The 21,513-nt window shown below is 46.6% G+C and overlaps 1 protein-coding gene across 1 annotated transcript in view; it reads left to right on the top strand.

Moving 5' to 3' along the window:
- The window catches only part of ano3 (anoctamin 3), a 313,721-nt gene that overhangs the window by 246,591 nt on the left and 45,617 nt on the right, over positions 1–21,513 (top strand). The window contains exon 23 of the mRNA XM_038808322.1: positions 21,241–21,393. Within this exon, the coding sequence (XP_038664250.1) occupies positions 21,241–21,393 (153 nt within the window). The remainder of the gene's footprint in view (positions 1–21,240; positions 21,394–21,513) is intronic.

Raw genomic sequence — 21,513 nt, 5'->3', positions numbered from 1 at the left:
TTCTGCCCTCTCCCTAATGCGTTCACAGCCTCCCTATAATGTGGCACCCAGAACAGTACACAATATTGCAGCTGAGATCTAGCTAGTGTTTAATAATAAATAATAATTACTTACTGTCGCAAGTAGGCTTCAGTGAAGTTACTGTGAAAAGTCGCTAGTCGCCACATTCCGGCGCCTGTTCGGGGAGGCCGGTACGGGAATTGAATCCGCACTGCTGGCCTTGTTCTGCATTACAAGCCAGCTGTTTAGCCCACTGTGCTAAACCAGCCCCGCTTGCAAAGTCTCGCATATGTTTGGTATAACCTCCTTGTGCTTGTCCACTGTGCCCCTGTTAATAAAGCCCAGAATACTATATGATTTATTAACGGCCCTCCCCGCCTGTCCTGCCACCTTTAATGATCTATGCACAATTATACCCAGGTCCCTCTGTTGCTGCACCCCCTGCACCAACCGGTGCCATCTTTTCAGGCGTGATCGTGTGTGTGTGGGGGGGGGGGGGGGTGTAAGTGTACGCGCAGCTGCAGCTTGTCAGTCCCGTAGGTGTCCGGCACGGAAGCGCCTATTCTCCCGCCACTTTTCACGTGTTCTGCCGGTGTTTCACGTGGCGTTGGTGCTATCCCTCACCAGGAGCGGAATCAATGTGGGTGTGGCACTGATTCTCCCGTTGTGGAACTCCAAGGATTCTCCATTGACATCAGCACTTAGACGCTGGAACGGAGAATCCACCCCAGGGTCTCTGTTGAGATGGGCTTTGAAGGATTGGCTTTATAAAAGGAGAAAGTTTGCAGAGTCCCTTATGTGGCGGTCTGGAAGTTCTCACCATAGCAGGTTTGGCGAAGAGCAGAATATAGAGCTGGATCAATTCCTCGGGCAGGATTCTCTGTTGCCCGACTTCCGGGCAACATAATAGGCTACAAAGCAAAGCCGAGCAGTATCTCTGGCAGCAGTGCACCCCTCCCCGATGAACTTAATGCATTCTATGCTCGGTTTGAGCAGGTAACCAACAATCCGCTATCGAGTGCCCCAGCAACCCATAATTCACCCATACCCACCATCACAGTTTCCGAAGTCAGATCGGCCTTCCTGAAAGTGAACCCACAGAAGGCGACGGGCCCGGACGGGATCCCTGGTCGTGCACTCAGAGCCTGCGCGGACCAGCTGGCAGAGGTTTTCACAGACATCTTTAACCTATCCCTACTCCACTCCGAGGTCCCCACCTGCTTCAAGAAGACCACCATCATACCGGTACCAAAGAAGAACCAGACAACGTGCCTCAATGACTACCGCCCGGTGGCCCTGACATCAGTTGTAATGAAGTGCTTCGAGAGGCTGATCATGAAGCGCATCACCTCCATACTCCTGGAACGCCTTGACCCACTTCAATTCGCATACCGTCGCAACCGGTCCACATCAGACGCCATTTCCCTGGCCCTACACTCATCCCTAGAGCATCTCGAAAACAAGGACTCCTACATCAGACTCCTATTTATTGACTACAGCTCCACCTTCAACACCATAATCCCAGCCAAGCTCATATCAAAGCTCCAAAACCTAGGACTTGGCTCTCCACTCTGCAACTGGATCCTTGACTTTCTGACCAACAGACCACAGTCAGTAAGAATGAACACCAACACCTCCTCCACAATAGTCCTCAATACCGGTGCCCCACAAGGCTGTGTACTTAGCCCCCTACTCTACTCCCTGTACACACACGACTGCATGGCAAAACTGGGTTCCAACTCCATCTACAAGTTTGCTGACGATACGACCATAGTGGGCCGGATCTCGAATAACGACGAGTCCGAATACAGGAGGGAGATAGAGAACCTAGTGGAGTGGTGCAGCGACAACAATCTCTCCCTTAATGCCAGCAAAACTAAAGAGCTGGTCATCGACTTCAGGAAGCAAAGTACTGTGCACACCCCTGTCAGAATCAACGGAGCCGAGGTAGAGATGGTGAGCAGTTTCAAATTCCTAGGGGTGCACATCACCAAAAATCTATCCAGGTCCACTCATGTCGACGCTATCACCAAGAAAGCACAACAGCGCCTTTACTTCCTCCGGAAACTAAGGAAATTCGGCATGTCCACATTAACCCTTACCAACTTTTACAGATGCACTATAGAGAGCATCCTAACGGGCTGCATCACAGCCTGGTATGGCAACTGCTTGGCCCAGGACCGCAAGGAACTTCAGAGAGTCGTGAACACCGCCCAGTCCATCACACGAACCTGCCTCCCATCCATTGATTCCATCTACACCTCCCGCTGCCGGGGGAAAGCAGGCAGCATAATCAAGGATCCCTCCCACCTGGCTTACTCACTTTTCCAACTTCTTCCATCGGGCAGGAGATTCAGAAGTCTGAGAACACGGACGAACAGACTCAAAAACAGCTTCTTCCCCACTGTCACCAGACTCCTAAATGACCCTTTTATGGACTGTCCTCATTAACACTACACCCTGTCTGCTTCATCCGATGCCAATGCTTATGTAGTTACATTGTATATCTTGTGTTGCCCTATTATGTATTCTCATGTATTTTCTTGAATTCTGTTCAATTCCCTTTTCTTCCCATATACTGAATGATCTGTTGAGCTGCTTGCAGAAAAATACTTTTCACTGTACCTCGGTACACGTGACAATAAACAAATCCAATCCAATCCAATCCAATATTATAATTGGCGATCAAGCGGCGAAGCCCTGTTTACAACTGAATCGGGGGGGGGGGGGGGGGGCGCCCCTTTTCAGATGCTCCACCATTCCAAAACGGATTCATCGGGGTGTACGCCGCACGCCATTGGGACGGCCTCAGGACGCCACCTGAAGGCCCTCCCCCCGATGCTCCGTCCCCGCTAGGCTGAGCTCACGACAGCACAGATCACCTGGGCTCTCCGCGTTTTCACCAACCTCGTGTGGCGACTGCAGACTGTGTCCACCTCCGCCACCGTCGGCGGATGGGGGGGGGGGAGCCGTGCTGCTAGCATGGAGGGGGCTTCATCGGGGGGCTGGGGGGACTGGTGGGGGGTGGTGCAGGGGGTCCAGGAGGGGGCGCTATCTACTTATGCACGGCGATGGACCTTGCCATTCTCCCCCCGTTTTTGCCACGGGAGCCGGGCATTTTAACCGGAACTGCCACTTATCAGAATCGGTGAGGGTTCGGCGCCGATATTGGCGTCTTAAAACACCTCAGTTCCCACGCCGGCGTCCGCACTTAGCCACAAAATCGGAGAATCCAGCTTCTCCTGTCTCAAACTTTCAAGCTTCCAAATGCAGACACATTACACTTAGATGCAAATTCTCAGGCTGCAGAGTCGTAACCACACACAGAATTTCAGGCAGGAAGAGAGCGAGTGAGGTCAGCCTTCCTTCTCAGCTCATTCCCCAAAACACAGTAAGTTAAAAAAATAACAGGTCCAAAACCTAAAGCTTTAAGTCATTCACAAGCCTTTGCTCGTTTCCGCCACATCAATTAAAGTAATTGCAATTAAGAATAAGCAGCTCTTCCCCTCAAGTATCATGCTGCTCAGGTGATACGTTGCAAAATCGCAGGTTTGCTCCCAGTCCAAAAGTAAACTTGTAACTCTCGTTTTAAAAACATCCCAAGTCAACCTCCAAGTGTCCAGATAACGCAATGGTCACGACAAGGCCGGGGAATAGGAGGAGAAGCCAAAAATGAGAACCGTGCCAGGCGCAAAATAGTTTACGATGCTCCCGTCGGCGAAATCTGGATCTCGCCGTAGCGTGGTGATAAATCAATTATCACCTCTTAAGCCCCATTTCCATACAATTAACGGGAGCCACCTCCATATCCACCAGCCTCTTGTCATTCAGCGTCCTACCCCGTAAGTGGTCTCGCTGACATAGATTAGTAATCCTTTAGAAAAACGTGAACTTGGCGGAAGGGCTTCTGTGGGGAGCGGAGGTGAGTAGCCATCTTTGCTCACAGGCAAAGAGCCAAGGGGTGCTGGGCTTGCCGCACCAGTGTTTGGTGGGGGGATGAGGGACCCTGGGCTGGGGGTGGGGGACCCTCCGCAGGGGTGGGCCACCATGGGAAGGTCGGTGGGAAGCCTTTGGGGGGGGGGGGGGGTAATCATGGGGGCAACCTCTCACGGCGCTACCATGCCAACCCCTGGATCGTATGTACCCATTCCAGGGGCAACCTCTATTCTTGCCTGTGTGCCCCAATGGCCACCCATAAACCCCACCGACTGCTGAGGCTCTGGCTGCACGGCTGAAGGCATCAATCGGAAATTAGCAGTTGTGTTTAAGTCAGCACTTCACACATGCCAAATGGATTCCCGTGGATGGGCAGGCCATGTAGCATATGGGTGTCATTGCCTATCATCCCAATCACACCCTGATGCCTGGACACTGTGCTTGAACACAGCGGGAGGCAACACCACACACACAACATCCAAGCACTCAGGGGGTGGGATACAATGGCGGGAACGTGCCTTCGGCCAGAGGGTGGGTGAGTGCCATGGGGAGTCGGGGGTGGGGGGGGGGGATGCCTGGAGAGATAGGCAGACGGTCCGGGGGTCAGCCCGCATTGCGGAAGGAAGTGACAGAGGCATCATAATGGTTGTGTGAAAAGGTATTTAATGTTTTGTACAATACCCCACTCCCCTTGACTAGTGTCTCCCCTGGGGGTTCCTGCATCATCAGCGGTGTGGCAGAGATGTGCGTATCTGCACTGGTGGAGGGTGTGGATGACAGCTGTGCCGTGACTACAACAGTTTCGTCCTTGCAGCTCTCCTCCGAGGTGTTTTCGTCGGAATCGGGAGAGGGGCCCAGTGGGAGGGATGGGTCAGTCAGTAAGACAATAACAATACACCTTTGACAAGTCCCCCCGGGTGGAGCCCAGTGGGTCCTCACTTCTGCGGCATCCGCCAGCCTCCGCTTTGGTGACCACCCGGTCTTCGGTCACACCAGTCACCTCCAAGGCACGCTCCTCGAAGGAAGTCAGGATTCTTCAGTCCGGCACCGTTCTGTCAATCTGGGCCCTCTCCCGATGATGAAGGGAGAGCTTTTCCTGAGGAGTCACAGAGAGGGTAGCGTTAGCCACATGCATGGTACACAGTGGTGGTGCGAGGGCTGAAGCCGGGGTTTGGGGGTTGAAGGGGAGGGGGTGGAGGAAGAGTTGGGGCTCCCTTGAGCAGTTGGGGGCTGGTTGCTCCCTTGGCGGGGGGCGGGGGGGGGGGGGGGGGTGGCGTTGTTGTCTACTCACTCGCGCTGCCTGAGAAGGTCGTTGACCTATTTTCGGCACTGATGGCCAGTCCTCCTGGTCACTGCCCGAGCTGACAGCTGCTGCCACCCTGTCCCTGGCAGCACTGGCTGCCCTGTGGCTGACTCTCCGATGTTTTGTTACCTGCCTGGTAGGTAACATGTGCTACTTAAACCTTGCTTAGTGATGAGGTCTTCGGAATCTCGATGAAGAAGATTCGAACCCTCCCAGTAGTAACAAAAGGTTTATTGAGTAACTCCAACAATATTTGCATGAGTTCTTTACTTTAACTTTGATACTAGTGATAAGGTTAACAAGATCTAACTGTGGTAACTATACATAACTCCACTGACCATCTAAACTAGTCTGCTGTTGCTTTGAATACAGTGCACCCCAGAGAGAGAGAGACCCAATGTGACTGCCCTTTATACCCATGTTGGTCCGGCCCTCTAGTGATCATGTGGTGCTACTGATTACACATTAACCTCTTATGCACACATAGAGATCACTACATCCCCCTTTTTTGTGTGTTACATATTTTCTGTATGTTGTAAATAAAATTGAACAAACATAATGGATGCAGTTTGCAAATGCATTACATAAAATCAATTAGTTAGTCCGTCAAATGTTAATACATTTTGTCTCTTAAGTTTTGTTTTGCTTGCGTGAAATAGGTAGACAAATGATGCTATGTACAAGCTGTGATGATCTTGATGATTATACAAAGCCAATTAATATTTATGAGTCCAGTCTTAATGAAAAAAACATTTTTTTGTGAGTCCATACTTCATGACTTTGTTCGGTCAAGTTACTTTCTTCTTCTGTTGTTGAAGTGGTGATGTTGATGTTGTTATTTCTTTGTGAACGTTGTCAGTGTTCTTGTGTTTAAGTAGCCAAGAAGTCATCAATGAGGTACTTGAATGGTCGAATTGCTTTGTTGTCGGATTTATGCTTTTTTTTTCGATGCTTGTGGTATTGATTCGGTGTTTCATCTTTGTTGTCTGACCTGGACTTTTTCTTGTGTTTGTGGTATTGATTCTGCTTGTCATCTTTCTTGAAAGCTGGTTTGCTTGTTTGTTGTGGAGCAAATGTGAATTTATGAGGTTTGTTACCATTTCATGGCATGTTTGTACTCTTGCCATTGTTTTGCAGTGTGCTATGTCATTGTCCTTCATGTGCAGATTTGTACCATGTTGTACAGGTCATTGTTTCATTGTTGTTGTTTCTGTCTTGGCCGTTTTCATTGTTCTTGTTGTTGTCGTTCTTGTTGTTTTTCTCTTTTTGTTGTTTTCACTGTTGTTCTTTTGTTTTTCTCATTGTGCTTGTTGTTTCTGTTTTTGTTATGCTTCTTGTGTTTGTTGTTGTTCTTGTAGTTTTTGTTGTGCTTGTAGTTTATGATGTTGCTGTTGTTCTTGTTTCTGCAGCGCTTCGTGTTGTTGTCGTTGCTCTTGTTGCGCTGTATGTTGTTTTTGTTGTTGCTGTTGCGCTCAATGAGTGTTACGTTTGGATGATGTGAGTCATTGTCACAGTTATTGGTGTCAGTGTCCTTTGTGGTATCTGCTATATTGAGGGTATCTTCTTGAGAATTGTGAGAAAGATCTGATGTTGCATTGATGTTGGTGACATCAGTCATTTGTGGTGGATTTGATTCCTCTGCTTTGCTTCCTTGGTACTCCTCTTCTAGAGCAAAATCTTCAAGATTTCTATTGACGTGGTCTCTCTGGACTCTTGGTGCTCCTCTTCTGGAGTCAAAATCTTCAGGATTTCTATTGACGTTGTCTCTCTGGACTCTTGGTGCTCCTCTTCTGGAGTCAAAATCGTCAGGATTTCATTTGACGTCTCTCTGGACTCACGAGTAGCTGTCCTCTGATTATTGAGTGCTTCTGTGCAGACGAGCTGAGATATGTCAGTCTCGCTGTGATCCTGCACATCCTGTATGGGAATTGTGATTTCTTCGTCACTTGTCTCACATACAGTGGGTAGACATTCAGTGCCTTCTTGTTGGTTAAATGAGCTGGCTACACTTTCATAGTCTTCTTCATGCATGGCGTTCGCTATGGAGTGTTTGCTTGCTTCCATTTTTGAGTCTGTCACCGAGCTGTCTGTGGAGCCTTGCGTCGCTCTCTTTGTGGAGGCATATGTTGCTCTCTGTGTGGAGTTTTTCATCGCTCGCTCTGTGGGGTTCTTCATCGCTCTCTCTGTGGAGTCTGTTATCGCTCTCTCTGTGGAGTCTGTCATCGCTCACTTTGTGGAGTCGTGCAGTGTTCTCGCTGTAGAGTCGATCTGTGATCTATCAACGGAGTCGTTCTGTGCTCTCTGTGTGGCGTCGTCTTCTTGGGTATTGCTGTCATCCGATGTATCGGCGATCTGTCATGGCACCATGGTATTTGATTCATCTACCATGAGAAGAGTCGTGTTGAGCTTTTCAATCTTGTTGCTGATGCTGTGATCAACATATCCGAATAACTCAGCCATGTCTGAGCAGTATTGTGTATATTGTTCGATAGACAAATCATCCCTTTTTGTTTCAGAGCTGTTATCGTTCTCTTCATGTTCAATGAACAAATCATCTTCTTTGGTTTCGGATTTTTTATTGCGTTCTTCACTTTGGATGGTGCAGTCTGCTTGTTCCAGGGTGTTGTGAAAGTTATTTTCAACTGCTGGTGTAAGTTCGGTCATTGTTCTGTCTTTTGAGGTAAATAAATTGGGTTTTGCAGCTTTAAATGTCTTTTTGTTCATTTTCGTGCATTTCCCTTTTAAGTGGGTGTGGTCCTGGTGCTCTGACGTCATGACACTCGTGACGTCATGTGTAGGACTCAATTGCGCATGCGCAATTCGAGTTTCCTTTACTGTGCGCTCTTTGCACAACTGCGCATGTGTGGCTCCTTTCTCAAGATGGCTGCCGCTCAGAACTTCCATCTTCTTCTATTTCAACCCTGCCTCTGCCTCGTGGTGAGTATTGGCGCCTCTTTTACCAATTTTGTTTTCTAGGTACTGATTCGGTGTTTGTAAAGACTCACAGTATTGATTTTGGTTTTGTTCATAAGCAAGGCATTTCTGTATAGCAGTTTCTAGAGTTAGATACTTATCTTGTGAAAGTTCTTCCCTCAAATTTTTATCAAATATTCCAGAAATTAATTGATTCATTATCACAGTGTCTCTGAAATCAGCATGATCACAGCCTTGTGGTATTAACTTGAGATTTGGAATAAAATCAGTGATGGGCCCTCCATTTCTCTGGCATTTATGACAATTGTTAAATCTTTCCAGCATCTCACCAGAGTGACTCTTACAGTGTTCATCAATTTTTTGAGTATTACATCTATTTTTGTGTCGTCTTCCCCTTCTAAGTAATTAAAGCAATTATAGATTTCTCTAGCTTCATGCCCTCCTATTGAGAGTAGTAGTGCTATTTTCATTGCGTTAGAGACCGTGCTTGAACCATTAGCTGCGATAAATATTTGGAATATCTGTTCAAATCTTTTCCAGTCATAACTTAAATTACCGGTTGTTTCCAGCTGCCCTAGAGGTCCAATGAGTCCCATAGTTAGTCGTCGAGGATCCATTCGCTGCGAAGTCTTCCACAGTCGAATGTCCAATCTTCTCTTTTTCTTCTCTTTTTGTCTAACCTAATCTAACTAGTTCTGTTAAAGCCATTCGACTGGTATCATGTTTTGTTACCTGTGTGATAGGTAACATGTGCTACTCAATCCTTGGTTAGTGATGAGGTATTCTGAATCCCAATGAAGAAGATTCAAACTCTTCCAGTAATAACAAAAGGTTAATTGAGTGACTACAACAATATTTACATGAGTTCTCTATTTTAACTTTGATAATAGTGATAAGGTTAACAATATCTAACTATAGAACATAGAACATTACAGCGCAGTACAGGCCCTTCGGCCCTCGATGTTGCGCCGACCTGTGAAACCCTTCTAAAGTCCCTCTACACTAAAGATTCTAAAGATCCCTTATCGTCCATATGCCTACCCAATGACCATTTGAATGCGTTTAATGTTGGCGAGTCTACTACTGTTGCAGGCAGGGTATTCCACGCCCTTACTACTCTCTGAGTAAAGAACCTACCTCTGACATCTGTCCTATATCTATCTCCCCTCAATTTAAAGCTATGTCCCCTCGTGCTGGACATCACCATCCGAGGAAAAAGGCTCTCGATGTCCACTCTATTTAATCCTCTGATCATCTTGTATGCCTCAATTAAGTCACCTCTTAACCTTCTTCTCTCTAATGAAAACAGCCTCAAGTCCTTCAGCCTTTCCTCATATGATCTTCCCTCCATACCAGGCAACATTCTTGTAAATCTCCTCTGTACCCTTTCCAATGCTTCCACACCCTTCCTATAATGTGGCGACCAGAACTCCACACAATACTCCAAATGCGGCCGCACCAGAGTTTTGTACAACTGCAACATGACCTCATGGCTCCCTGAATTTTGTACAACTGCAACATGACATATGCTAGAAGCATACAAATTAGAAGGACAAGGTCGCTCAGCCCTCAAATCTGCTCCGGCATTTAATAAGATCATGGCTGATTGGATTGCAATCTCAACCCCATGGGCGGGACTTTCTGTGCAACATGTGTCACATGTTTTGCAGAGGCAGCCCGCCATTGGCCAGCAGCAAGATCTTCCGGTTGCACCGTTGTCAATGGAGTTTCCTCGTTGAACGCACTCCTCTCCGCCAGGTAACCTTGAGATCCCGACAAAATGGCTGAAAACTTCTGGCCCACATTTCTGCCTATCCCGATAATCTTTTAGCCCCTTGTTAATCAAGAACATATTCTGCTCTACCATGAAAAAATATTCAAAGACTCGGCTTCCACTGTCTTTTCAGGAAGAGTCGTAGAGACTCTTAACTCTCCGAGAAAAAAATTCTCCTTAATTGTCTTAATGGTAAATATACCATTGGGGCCTCACGGTAGCATGGTGGTTAGCATCAATGCTTCACAGCTCCAGGGTCCCAGGTTCGATTCCCGGCTGGGTCACTGTCTGTGTGGAGTCTGCACGTCCTCCCCGTGTGTGCGTGGGTTTCCTCCGGGTGCTCCGGTTTCCTCCCACAGTCCAAAGATGTGCGGGTTAGGTGGATTGGCCATGCTAAATTGCCCGTAGTGTAAGGTTAATGGGGGGATTGTTGGGTTACGGGTATATGGGTTTACGTGGGTTTAAGTAGGGTGATCATGGCTCGGCACAACATCGAGGGCCGAAGGGCCTGTTCTGTGCTGTACTGTTCTATGTTCTATGTTCTATACGTAACTCCACTGGCCATCTGAACTAGTCTGCTGTTGCTTTGAATACAGTGCACCCCAGAGAGAGAGAGAGACCCAATGTGGCTGCCCTATATACCCCTGTTGGTCCAGCCCTCTAGTGATCATGTGGTTCTACTGATTAAACATTAACCCCTTGTGTACATGCACACATAGAGGTCACTACATCCACCTCGTCCCTGGCAGCACTGGCTGCCCTGTGGCTGACTCTCTGGGACTCTCAGGGGAACAGAACATCCCTCTTGGCCTCCAAGGCGTCAAGCAGCCTCAGGAACAATATGAGGGCTCATGGGAAGAAGGCAGAGGAATGGCGTTAGGTGTGTTGCTCACTCGAAGGGCCAGCAGGGACAGGACAGACTGAATGGCCTCGTTCTGTGCTGTAACAATTCTGCTCAATGTCAGATGTGGAATTTGGTAACTCCTGAGGGAAACCCGTGCTTCTGGTGCCCTGATCAAAAAAAAACAGACCCCCCCCCCCCCCACCTCGCCACCCGCCCCACTCCATACCGACACTACATTCTTTCCCCATCTCCACGACGATTACTTTGTAAGCAAACCAGGGGTAGTGTTTAATTCAAAGTGGCTTAGAGGCATAATTGCAATTCTACAAATTCTGGACCATTCCCAAATGTATGACCCTTGTATGACATACCCTCAGTATTACCTTTAACAAGGTGTTAACCTGGTTATAATCGTTGAATTTAATAATGTACTGGATCACCAGGTAGAGGGTAATAGTCCCCACTTGAATCATTGTGCATTGGAAAATGAAAATGAAAAAAATGAAAATCGCTTATTGTCACAAGTAGTCTTCAATGAAGTTACTGTGAAAACCCCTAGTCGCCACATTCCGGCGCCTGTTCAGGGAGGCTGGTACAGGAATCGAACCGTGCTGCTGGCTTGCTTGGTCTGCTTTCAAAGCCAGCGATTTAGCCCAGTGAGCTAAAACAGCCCCTAATATACCCCGAAAAAGGAAAAAATAACTCCAGAATTAACTGGGGAAATCAAAATTAATTTCAACCGAAAAGGCCATTTCGGTATATTGCCAGGAACAAATTATTCAAGTAATACTCCAGAATAGACTTAATCAGGGCTCTATCTGTGAGCGTCCTTCTGATTTTCAAAGGAACATCCGTCCAAAGCTGAATTAGTAACAAAAACAGAAAATGCGGGACTGGCCAACAGGAGACAGAAGGGAGCTAATATTTTGAGTCGGCATGACTCTTTGTCAAAGCTGAATTAGCAATCCTTGTTCAAGCACATTCAGTATCACCCCTTGTCATCTGTGCGGAACATCTTCCAGCCACTACCAGTCACTGCAAACAGGATAGTTGTTGAAGCCGACTTTTCAGTTTTTTAAAAATTAAAATTCCAGAATGTCTGGAGGTGATGTGAAGAAGCTTAATCATTTTTCTGAGGGAGGCACTGACTTGAAGCCAGTCTGAATGATACACAGTGCAATTCAACCCTTTCTTCAAACCTCCCTTACTATAAAAAAAAATGAAATGGGAAATTCTTGCATTTATATAATAATAATCTTTATTGTCACAAGTAGGCTTACATTAACACTGCAATGAAGTTACTGTGAAAAGCCCCTGGTCGCCACACTCCGGCACCTGTTCGGGTACACTGAGGGAGAATTCAGAATGTCCAATTCACCTAACAGCACGTCTTTCGAGACTGGTGGGAGGAAACCGGAGCACCCGGAGGAAACCCACGCAAACACGCGGATAACGTGCAGACTCCGCAGACAGTGACTCAAGCCGGGAATCGAACCCGGGTCCCTGGCGCTGTGAAGCAACAGTGCTAACCACTGTGCTACCGTGACGCCTTTCACAAACTCAGGGCATCCCAAAATGATTCACAACCAACCAATGGCATTCTTTTAAAACGCAACCAAGATTGTAATGTGGGGAACACTGCGGCTAATTCCTGCCCAGCCACGCAAACAATGATCCAAAAGTCTGGATGTACTCAACAAGTCTGACAGTATTTGTGGAGAGAGAGAGATGTGGTTAATGTTTCAGGTGGGTTTTCCTTTGCCAGAAACGGGATACTTTGAGATATAACAGATTAAGCCTGGCAAATAAAGGTGGCAAGCAGGGAGGAAAGGACTGTGATAGAGTGGAATACTGGAGAAATTAACTGACAAAAGGAAAGATAGTAGAAGGCAAAAAGAGATGGTAATGGGACAAGTAAACAAACTGTCTCGAGGAGCTGGAGATAGAACGATATTTTGAGCACCACGAGTTGTCTTGAGGGGCTCATTGAAGGACCACCCCCTCGAAGTTATAACTCTTCCCCAGGTTTCCCTCCCCTTTGTCCTCTCAAGCCCCGATCCCCACACATTCCCGACCCCCACGTTGAGGCCTGACTACCAGCCTGTGACACCACCCCAAACACTCAAGCAGTTCCAATCCAGTGCCTTCCCTTGGCTCAACGCACTGGAGAGCCGCCAGCCTCTGATTGGCTGTGAGCACTCTGAGGCAGGACGTCCTGTCCCTGAGGGGTTGAGGTCCCGCCTCCGGTCTATGAACAGCCAGTTGGCCATTGGATGGCTATGTGGTATTATCATAAATGTAAGAACCACAAGGGTTAATGAAATGTCTAGATCAGCCACTAGATGGAGTTACAGTTACAAGCATCTAAGACATTGATGTTAAGTCTTGTAGGGGCAGAGACGTGAAGGAGACTGACTGAAGCAAATATAGTGTGAGTAAGAGCAGATCATAGTTTATTATAGTGTAGAGATTAGTTGCAGGTGAGTGTAGTTTATATGTCAATAATCAGCTGTGTATTCTTCTGGAGTAAGTGTCGAATCCAAATTAGTAGTGTTAATAAATTTATATCTTTGTTCAAGTTCAAGCTATTTTGTGGTCTTTGTGAACACTACACCAACCATCCTGAATTTACCAACACAAAGACCACCACAGGCTACAGGACAGGCATTCTGCTGGCGGGCAGGCTTGACGCCCACCCCCAACTTCATTTTAGTCAGTTGCCAGGAAAATTGCCGCGCAGCATTAGAATCACTCCATGGAAGCTCGAACATCACCAGGAGAGGACAAAGGCAGCAATAGAAAGACAACAGCTCAGACGGTGCTGCACCAAAGTTTCAGACTACGTTACCATCTCAAAGCTCAGGAGCAGGGCTTGGAGTCACAATCGTCTGACTCAGCAACAAAACTGCCAGCAACTGAGCCAAGGCTGACAGCAATTTGTCGGAAACCATTTTCACAAAGAGAGAAAACAAATTGATAATTATTAGAATTTTATTGTTAGTCGTAAAAAGAAAATCAGTAAAAGTTCCACGTTCTCAGTTCGTAAAAACATAGTGCAGAGTTTATTAAGGGATGTTGGGCGGGATTCTCCGTCCCGGCCACACCAGATCTCTGGTGCAGTGCTCCCCCGGGATTCTCTGTCTCGCCATCCGGCCAATGGGGTTTCCCATTGTGGGCAGCCCCACGCCGTTGGGAAATCCCCGGGCTGTCAGCGCAACAGATCGCGACAGCGGAGAATCCAGCCCCGTTGTTTCTGGAGGGTAAGATGGAGAACTGAAAGCCTGCGTAAATGCTCTGTTGACATCATTACATGGCAAGGGGTTGCAGGGAAAGGGTGGGGGATTAAACCTAAGTATTATGGTCTTTGGAAGGATTGGTGCAAACTCAATGGGCCAATTGACCTCTTTCTGCACTGTAGGGATTCTATGATTCTACCAGGAATTAATATTACTTGTAACCCCTCCCTCTTTCCTCCTTTAGAGCAAACAACTTTTCTATTAAACACTTAAAAAACCGACGCAACTAAATATTCCTTACATTGCACCATTATGTTATCTATAGATATATAGATTAGTTAGACAGTCTCTTTTGAAGACATCTGTTTTGTTTTGGTAATGTTCAACATTCAGGAACCTGGCTCAAGCTCATGGAAGTATTTTCCTGTTCACTTGTTGGTGGTACGTCTTATGAAACTAACTCGCTTTCTGTTGATACTGACGATTCTGCAGTGACAGATTCTGTAATTTCCTCTGTGGGAGATCTCAGTTCTGAGGTATCACTGTCCACACTCCGATGTGAATTCTTCTGGTGAGGACTCAGTGCATTCACTTCATGAAGCAAAATTCATGGGTCAGCATAATGTTGCCAGACTCGTTCATTGTCTGTTTGAACTGTGTAAGCTATCAATTTCAGACCTGTCTTGGCCTTGTTGATGCCTAGAGTCTATAGCTCCTAGTTGACACTTGTTCTCCACGGTTGCACTCTCTACTCTTCGGGTTTTACTCTCACCTCCCAATTTGTGCTTGTTGCTGCCGTCTGTGGTGATTGTAGATCTGAGTAGATGCAATACAACTGAGCAAGCACTAGAGGGAGCACGGGAGAGCTATATATACACAGGGACAGGAAGTGACGACACACTTCACGGAAGGCAGAACTGGTAGCAGGACACAGACACAAGCAGGCAGCATTTGAGGTAGCCGTAAGTTAAGCTCTGAAGAGAGAACGAATTCACAATAAAGCATCTTCTCCACCTTTGAGACTACAAGCTTTATTAAGACACGAGGAACAGCACATGTGTGACAAATTCCGAACTGTCAGGTGATATCAAGACATCGAATTGCATTCTGAATTTCCTCTTGTAGAGTTACATGGCTGGTGAGCTTTGCATTGTGGCATATGCGGAATTTTTAGACGACATAGGAAAGATGTTAACACATCTGAGTAAAGAGCCTTAATCTCTGGATGGCTTAACTGCGTGTTTGAGCGATTGCACAAATCATTCGGCCAACCCGTTGGTTTCTGGATGTTACGGAGCAGATTTGATACGTTGAATACCAATCTCCTTCAAATATTGTTCAAACTGTTGATGTAAACTGTGTCTCATTTTCACTGACAAGTTTCTCTGGCCTTCTGAACCTTATAAACACCTCAGCTAGTCTTTAAATGGTTTGTTCAGTTGTTGTGGACTTCATAATTGCAACTTCAGGACATGGAGTGTGCATCAACCATCACTAGGAACATGTGTCCCTTAATTGGACCAGCAGTGTCTATAGGCTAGACAGCTAGTTTGTGATGCAGAACAAAGCCAGCAGCACGGGTTCAATTCCCGTACCGGCTGAGAATAAGGTGTTAGTGAGGCCACACCTGGTGTATTGTGTTCAGTTTTGGTCTCCTTACCTGAGAAAGGACGTACTGGCGCTGGAGGGTGTGCAGAGGAGATTCACTAGGTTAATTCCAGAGCTGAAGGGTTGGATTACGAGGAGAGGTTGAGTAGACTGGGACTGTACTCGTTGGAATTTAGAAGGATGAGGGGGGATCTTATAGAAACATATAAAATTATGAAGGGAATAGATGCGGGCAGGTTGTTTCCACTGGCGGGTGAAAGCAGAACTAGGGGGCATAGCCTCAAAATAAGGGGAAGTAAATTTAGGACTGAGTTTAGGAGGAACTTCTTCACCCAAAGGGTTGTGAATCTATGGAATTCCTTGCCCAGTGAAGCAGTTGAGGCTCCTTCGTTAAATGTATTTAAGATAAAGAGAGATAGTTTTTTGAAGAATAAAGGGATTAAGGGTTATGGTGTTCCGGCCAGAAAGTGGAGCTGAGTCCATAAAAGATCAGCCATGATCTCATTGAATGGCGGAGCAGGCTCGAGGGGTCAGATGGCCTACTCCTGCTCCTAGTTCTTATGTTCTTATGTTCACAGTAACTTCATTGAAGCGTTAATGTAAGCCTACTTGTGACAATAAAAAGATGATGGTGCTTATTATTATTATGTATTCTCTGCCATGGGTCTGTCAGATATAAGGGAGAAAAGGGTTGCAGAGGTGAAGTATTCCTTAGTGTAGCGCAGGACTGGCATTGCCCCACCTTCTCTTCACTTTGGGCATCCAATCTTGGCCACCAAAAATAACTGCATGCCAACTTCTTCATCCTCACCACACCTGAATGTCCTTCTTGTAGCTGATCAAGGATTTAGTTTGGGCTGACAAATGGCAAGTTACATTCACGCCACACAAGTTCCAGGCAATGACCATCTCCTACAAGAGTGGATCTAACCATCGCCCCTTGACATTCAATGGCATTACCATCGCTGAATCCCCCACAATCACATCCTGAGGGTTACCATTGATTAGAAACTGAATTGGGCTGCCCATATTAATACTGTGGCTACCAGGGCAGGTCAAAGGCTAGGAATCCTACAACAAGTAACTCACCTCCTGATCCCCCAAAGCCTGTTCACCATCTAGAAGGCACAAGTCAGGAGTGTAATGGAATACTCTCCACTTGCCTGGATGAGTGCAACTCCAACATCATGCAAGAAGCTTGGCACCATCCAGTCTAAAGTCACCCACTTGAATGTTCCCCCTTCCTCAAACATTCAAACCCTCGACCACCAACACAAAGTGACAGCTATGTGTACAATCTACAAGACGCACTGCAGTAACTCGCCAAGGTTCCTTAGATAGCACCTTCCAAACCCACGACCACTACTATCAAGGACAAGGGCAGCAGTTACCTAGGTTCCCCTCCAAGCCACTCACCACCCTGACTTGGAAATATTTCGCCGTTCCTTCACTGTCGTAGAACTCCCTCCCTAACAGCACAGTGGGTGTACCTACACCTCAAGGACTGCAGCGGTTCAAGAAGGCAGCTCACAACCACCTTCTGAAGGGCAACGAGAGATATGCAATAAATGCTGGTCTAACCAGCAATGCCCACATCCCGTAAATGAATTTTAAAAATACTGTTATGCAAGCATGGAGGAATAATCAGTCAAAATGTAAAATGACGTAAATAGAGGTGGCGGAACCTTCTTACACCAAAACTGATGCTCCAAGCTTCTTTTTCCAGAGGCAAACGCTATTCCTCTCCTGAAAGCGTTAAGTGCGAGATAACTGTGTCAACCCCGTTGGGTGATGCATCGCAAACAAGCTGTAACCTCAGCTTTAGATTGTAATGGATGGACCAATAACTGAATTCTTTAAAAATGTTTTGACATTTTAATAAGCATTTTCACATTCTTCGGCCCAATGCCAAGCTTTTTTGACACAAGGCAAAGTGCGTAATGGTGTCAGCCTTGTTGCTAAGTTAGGAACAAATTTGCCATAATGATTGAGCAATCCTAAAAAACACATCAACTGTGTCACATTTTGTGGGCCTTCTGGGATATCTGCCTTCTTCTTTGGTTCTTTATGTAAACCATTTTGTCAATGATAAGACCCAGATAATTGATGGAAGTCTAAAAACAATTCACACTTTTCTTTCTTGATTCTAAAGATTGTGGGCGCGATTCTCTGCACCCCACGCAGGGTGGGAGAATCGTGGGAGGGCCGGGCGAATCACACCATGCCGCCCTGGTACCCCCCGCAATTCTCCCACCCCCCCAAAAATGGTGTGTCGCGTTTTTCGACAGGCCGCTCGGAGAATCGCCACTCGCCATTTCTCATGGCGACCGGTGATTCTCCGGCCCGGATGGGCCGAGTGGCCTGCCGAACCCGACCAGTTCACGCCGGCACCAACCACACCTGGTCGCTGCCGCGTGAACAGCGCGCGACAGGTGAGTGTGGGGGGCGGAGGGAGGATCGAGCACCACGGGCGTGCTCAGCAGATGTCTGGCCCGCGATCGGTGCCCACCGATCGTCGGGCCGGCGTCTGTAAATGACGCACTCTTTTCCCTCCGCTGCTCCGCAAGATCAAGCCGCCATGTCTTGCAGGGCAGCGGAGGAGAAAGACGGCAACCGCGCATGCGCGGGTTGAAGCCGGCCAACCTGCGCATGCGCGGCTGATGTCACTTCGGCACCGCCAGCCACGTCATTCTCAGCGCGCCGCTTTGACGCAAGCGTCAAGGCCAGGCGCTCGAGATTCACGCGCCGCCGCTCCTAGCCCACCGGGGGAGGCAGGGGAGCGGGGAGAATAGGGGGCGAGGAGCGACGTCCGACGCCGGAGTGAAACACTCCGGGTTTCACTCCGGCGTCGGCACTCAGTCTCCCGTTGGGAGAATCGCGCCTTACGACTTTGTAATTGTGCTAGAGGAGCCTCCAAATTGCTTTGTGTTCTTCCTCATTTGAACCTGTAATGAGAACGTCATCTAGGTAACATTGTACATCAGATAGCCCACTCAGAATTTGATCCATGGGCGGCAAGGTGGTGCAGTGGTTAGCACTGCTGCCTCACGTCACCAAGGACCTACATCCCAAAGATGTGTAGGGTAGATGAATTGGCCACCCTAAATTGCCCTTTAATTGGAAAAACTAAAAAAACGAAGTAAATAAATAAATAACAATTTAAAAAATAACAATTAAAAAGATAAGTTGATCCATGGATCTCTGAAAAAAGAACAGGTGCCGAAGTTATCCAAATGGAATTCCCCGATAACGAAAGGACCCTTATGTGTCACTATGGTAAGTAACGGTTGGGTCTCTGCAACCACATTCCTCTGCATGCCTGAGAGAGATCTATTTTATGAAATGTTTGCCCCTCCTGAAAATGCAATGATTAAATGTTCAATAAGTGGTAGAGGATAGTGTGCAATACTGGGTTAATTGTGGTTTTAAAATTTCCACATATTCTTACCATACCATCATGTTTTAACACAGGAACTATTGGTGTTGCCCAATCACTAGCATTAACTGATTCAATGACTCCTGTCTGAATAATCTTTCAAGTTCTTCTTCTACTTTTCTCCCGATGATGTATGCAATGGCTCAGGTTTTGAGACATCTTGAGTTTAACTTCAATTCCTGTCATTGAGCCCAGTGACTCTTCGAACACCATTGCATACTTGTTCAGAAGTTGTTGCCGGTCATTCTTTGAATCAACTAGTTGGTTCATAACAGCCCAGTTGAGTTTTATTTCTCTTCAAAACAAGGCTGTGAAATTTCCTTGGATAACGTGGGCGCAACTCTGCTTTTTGATTGTTATCTTCCACATTCACCATAAAGCATCCCTTTAGTATTACGACCCCTTTTGTGTATGTCCTTAGAGCAACATTTGATGGTTGTGAAGGTAGATATTTTAGCTTCTGACTGTATATTGTCTCAGGTATTAGTGATGATACTACAGTGCTTCCATCTTGAGTGTATTTCTATCAATTTTTGGTAATAAAAAGCATTGATGGTCACCCCATCACTACCTTGAACCCTTGGAGCTGACTTGGCACATTGTCCCCCAGTGAGTCTTTAGTTCCAACACTTAACTCATAAACTCGACCATCAGACGTGGCTGTATCTTTCTTGATACACTTCTTTTGTGCTGGTGAAGGTTGACATGCCCAACATGACATTGAAATATGGCCAATTTTACCACAATTTTTTGCATTTAATCTCCTTGCTCCAACATTCTCCAGATGAATGTCCCACATGAGTATAGCAATGACAGTAGGATTTTCACAAACTTGCTTTGAGCAGCTTTCAGCTTGTGAACATTCGCTCAGAATCCAGTCAATTATGCCTCTTTTGCAGCAGGTTCCATGGAAGTAGCAATTTCCACAGCAGATATCAGGGTTTGAGCACCTCCAGTCAAAAGTTTACTTTGAATGGCTTCATTCCTGGGTCTACCGACCAATCTGTCTCAAAGTACTGCATCACTTATTTGACTAAATTCACAGTACTTTGCTAATTTATGTAACGTTGCTATGAATTTCAAAATGCTGTCCCCCTTCCTCGTGACCACGGAGATACTCCAGCTATCAACAGCGGACGGGGAGAGAAATGTCCTTCCAAGATTGTCATTAACTCTTTGTCGGACATCTCTCCTGGGTGGGCTCGGTTTTGTAAACCATGAATGTTTTTCAGCCAAGTGAAAGTCGCAACATGCAGGTTTTCCGACGTCTGATTTGTTACAAGATACAATTGGAACCTTTCTCCATAAGAATTCCATGTCTCGTAATCCTCGTCAAACGCGTCCACATTTCTCACCATTTTTCAGATCCAGGTTCCCTGATCTGCACTCCTTCCGCCTTTCACCCTTTTGTTTTGTTTGCTGAAGCAAGCAATCTCCTAGCCCACAAGCAAACTAGTTCTTCCCTTGTCTGGACTATTGGTTCCCAAGCAATAGGTTGCAGAGTCGGCAAACGTCTAGGTTCCTTTTCCCGCAGCCCGTTTACAGTGCCACATGCGCGCTCTCCACAGCTACTACCCGCTACAAACAAAAAGTACATCTTAAGCTTAATTTTCTTATTGAAAGATATGCTCCAGTTACTCATAGCTACGTCCTTATTGCACTAACGACTGGTCACGATCGATCGGCCTCCTAAGGTCTAAGCTGCTTTAACCTCACCACAAACTCGATGATTGTTTCCAGCCCGATCAATGATTTACTCTGGTGCCAAATCTTTGTTGATGGTTTTTAAATGGCCTGAATCCTCGTCGCCAGTTTTCTCTTCTGTTATATTTTTACTGTTAGCCGCAGAGAGAACAAGAAGTAGAGGTGCCACACTCTAAGTTCGTAAACACCTCGTGCAGGGTTTATTCAGAGGTGTTGCTTCTATGGTGTAAGATGGTGAACTGAAACCTGTGCAAACGCTCCGCTGACACCATTACAGATCACGTGACAGTCCATCAACAGGCAGTCTGACTTGAATACGGAACAGAAACACATTTTTCTTGCGGTGTATGGAGGGAAATGCCATTGACACAGATTCATATGCTAGATTTGAACCGTTGCTGATTAATCAATGACTTTGTTTTTGTTATTGATGCAATGGTAATTGTGATTCTCAATTTCATCTAGTTTTACAGTTTGGTTTCACAACTATATTTGTTGCTGCCTTCCCACTGGCTCCGCTCCTTGCTCTCCTCAACAATATCATTGAGATACGGCTGGATGCTTACAAGTTCGTCACACAGTGGAGGCGGCCATTGCCCGCAAGAGCTACAGATATAGGTAAATACAATCTCTGCATTGCCCTGCAAGGAAATTAGCTGTGTTCCAAGAGAATTACATGATAAAATTAATAAGCTCTTGGCTTTTTACTGTGAAGATTTCAGAATATCCACATCGCCT

This window comes from Scyliorhinus canicula, chromosome 9 (assembly GCF_902713615.1).
Source record: "Scyliorhinus canicula chromosome 9, sScyCan1.1, whole genome shotgun sequence".
Classification (NCBI taxonomy): domain Eukaryota; kingdom Metazoa; phylum Chordata; class Chondrichthyes; order Carcharhiniformes; family Scyliorhinidae; genus Scyliorhinus; species Scyliorhinus canicula.
Note: the sequence above shows the minus strand (reverse complement) of the source record. Positions and strands in the feature narration are given on the sequence as shown.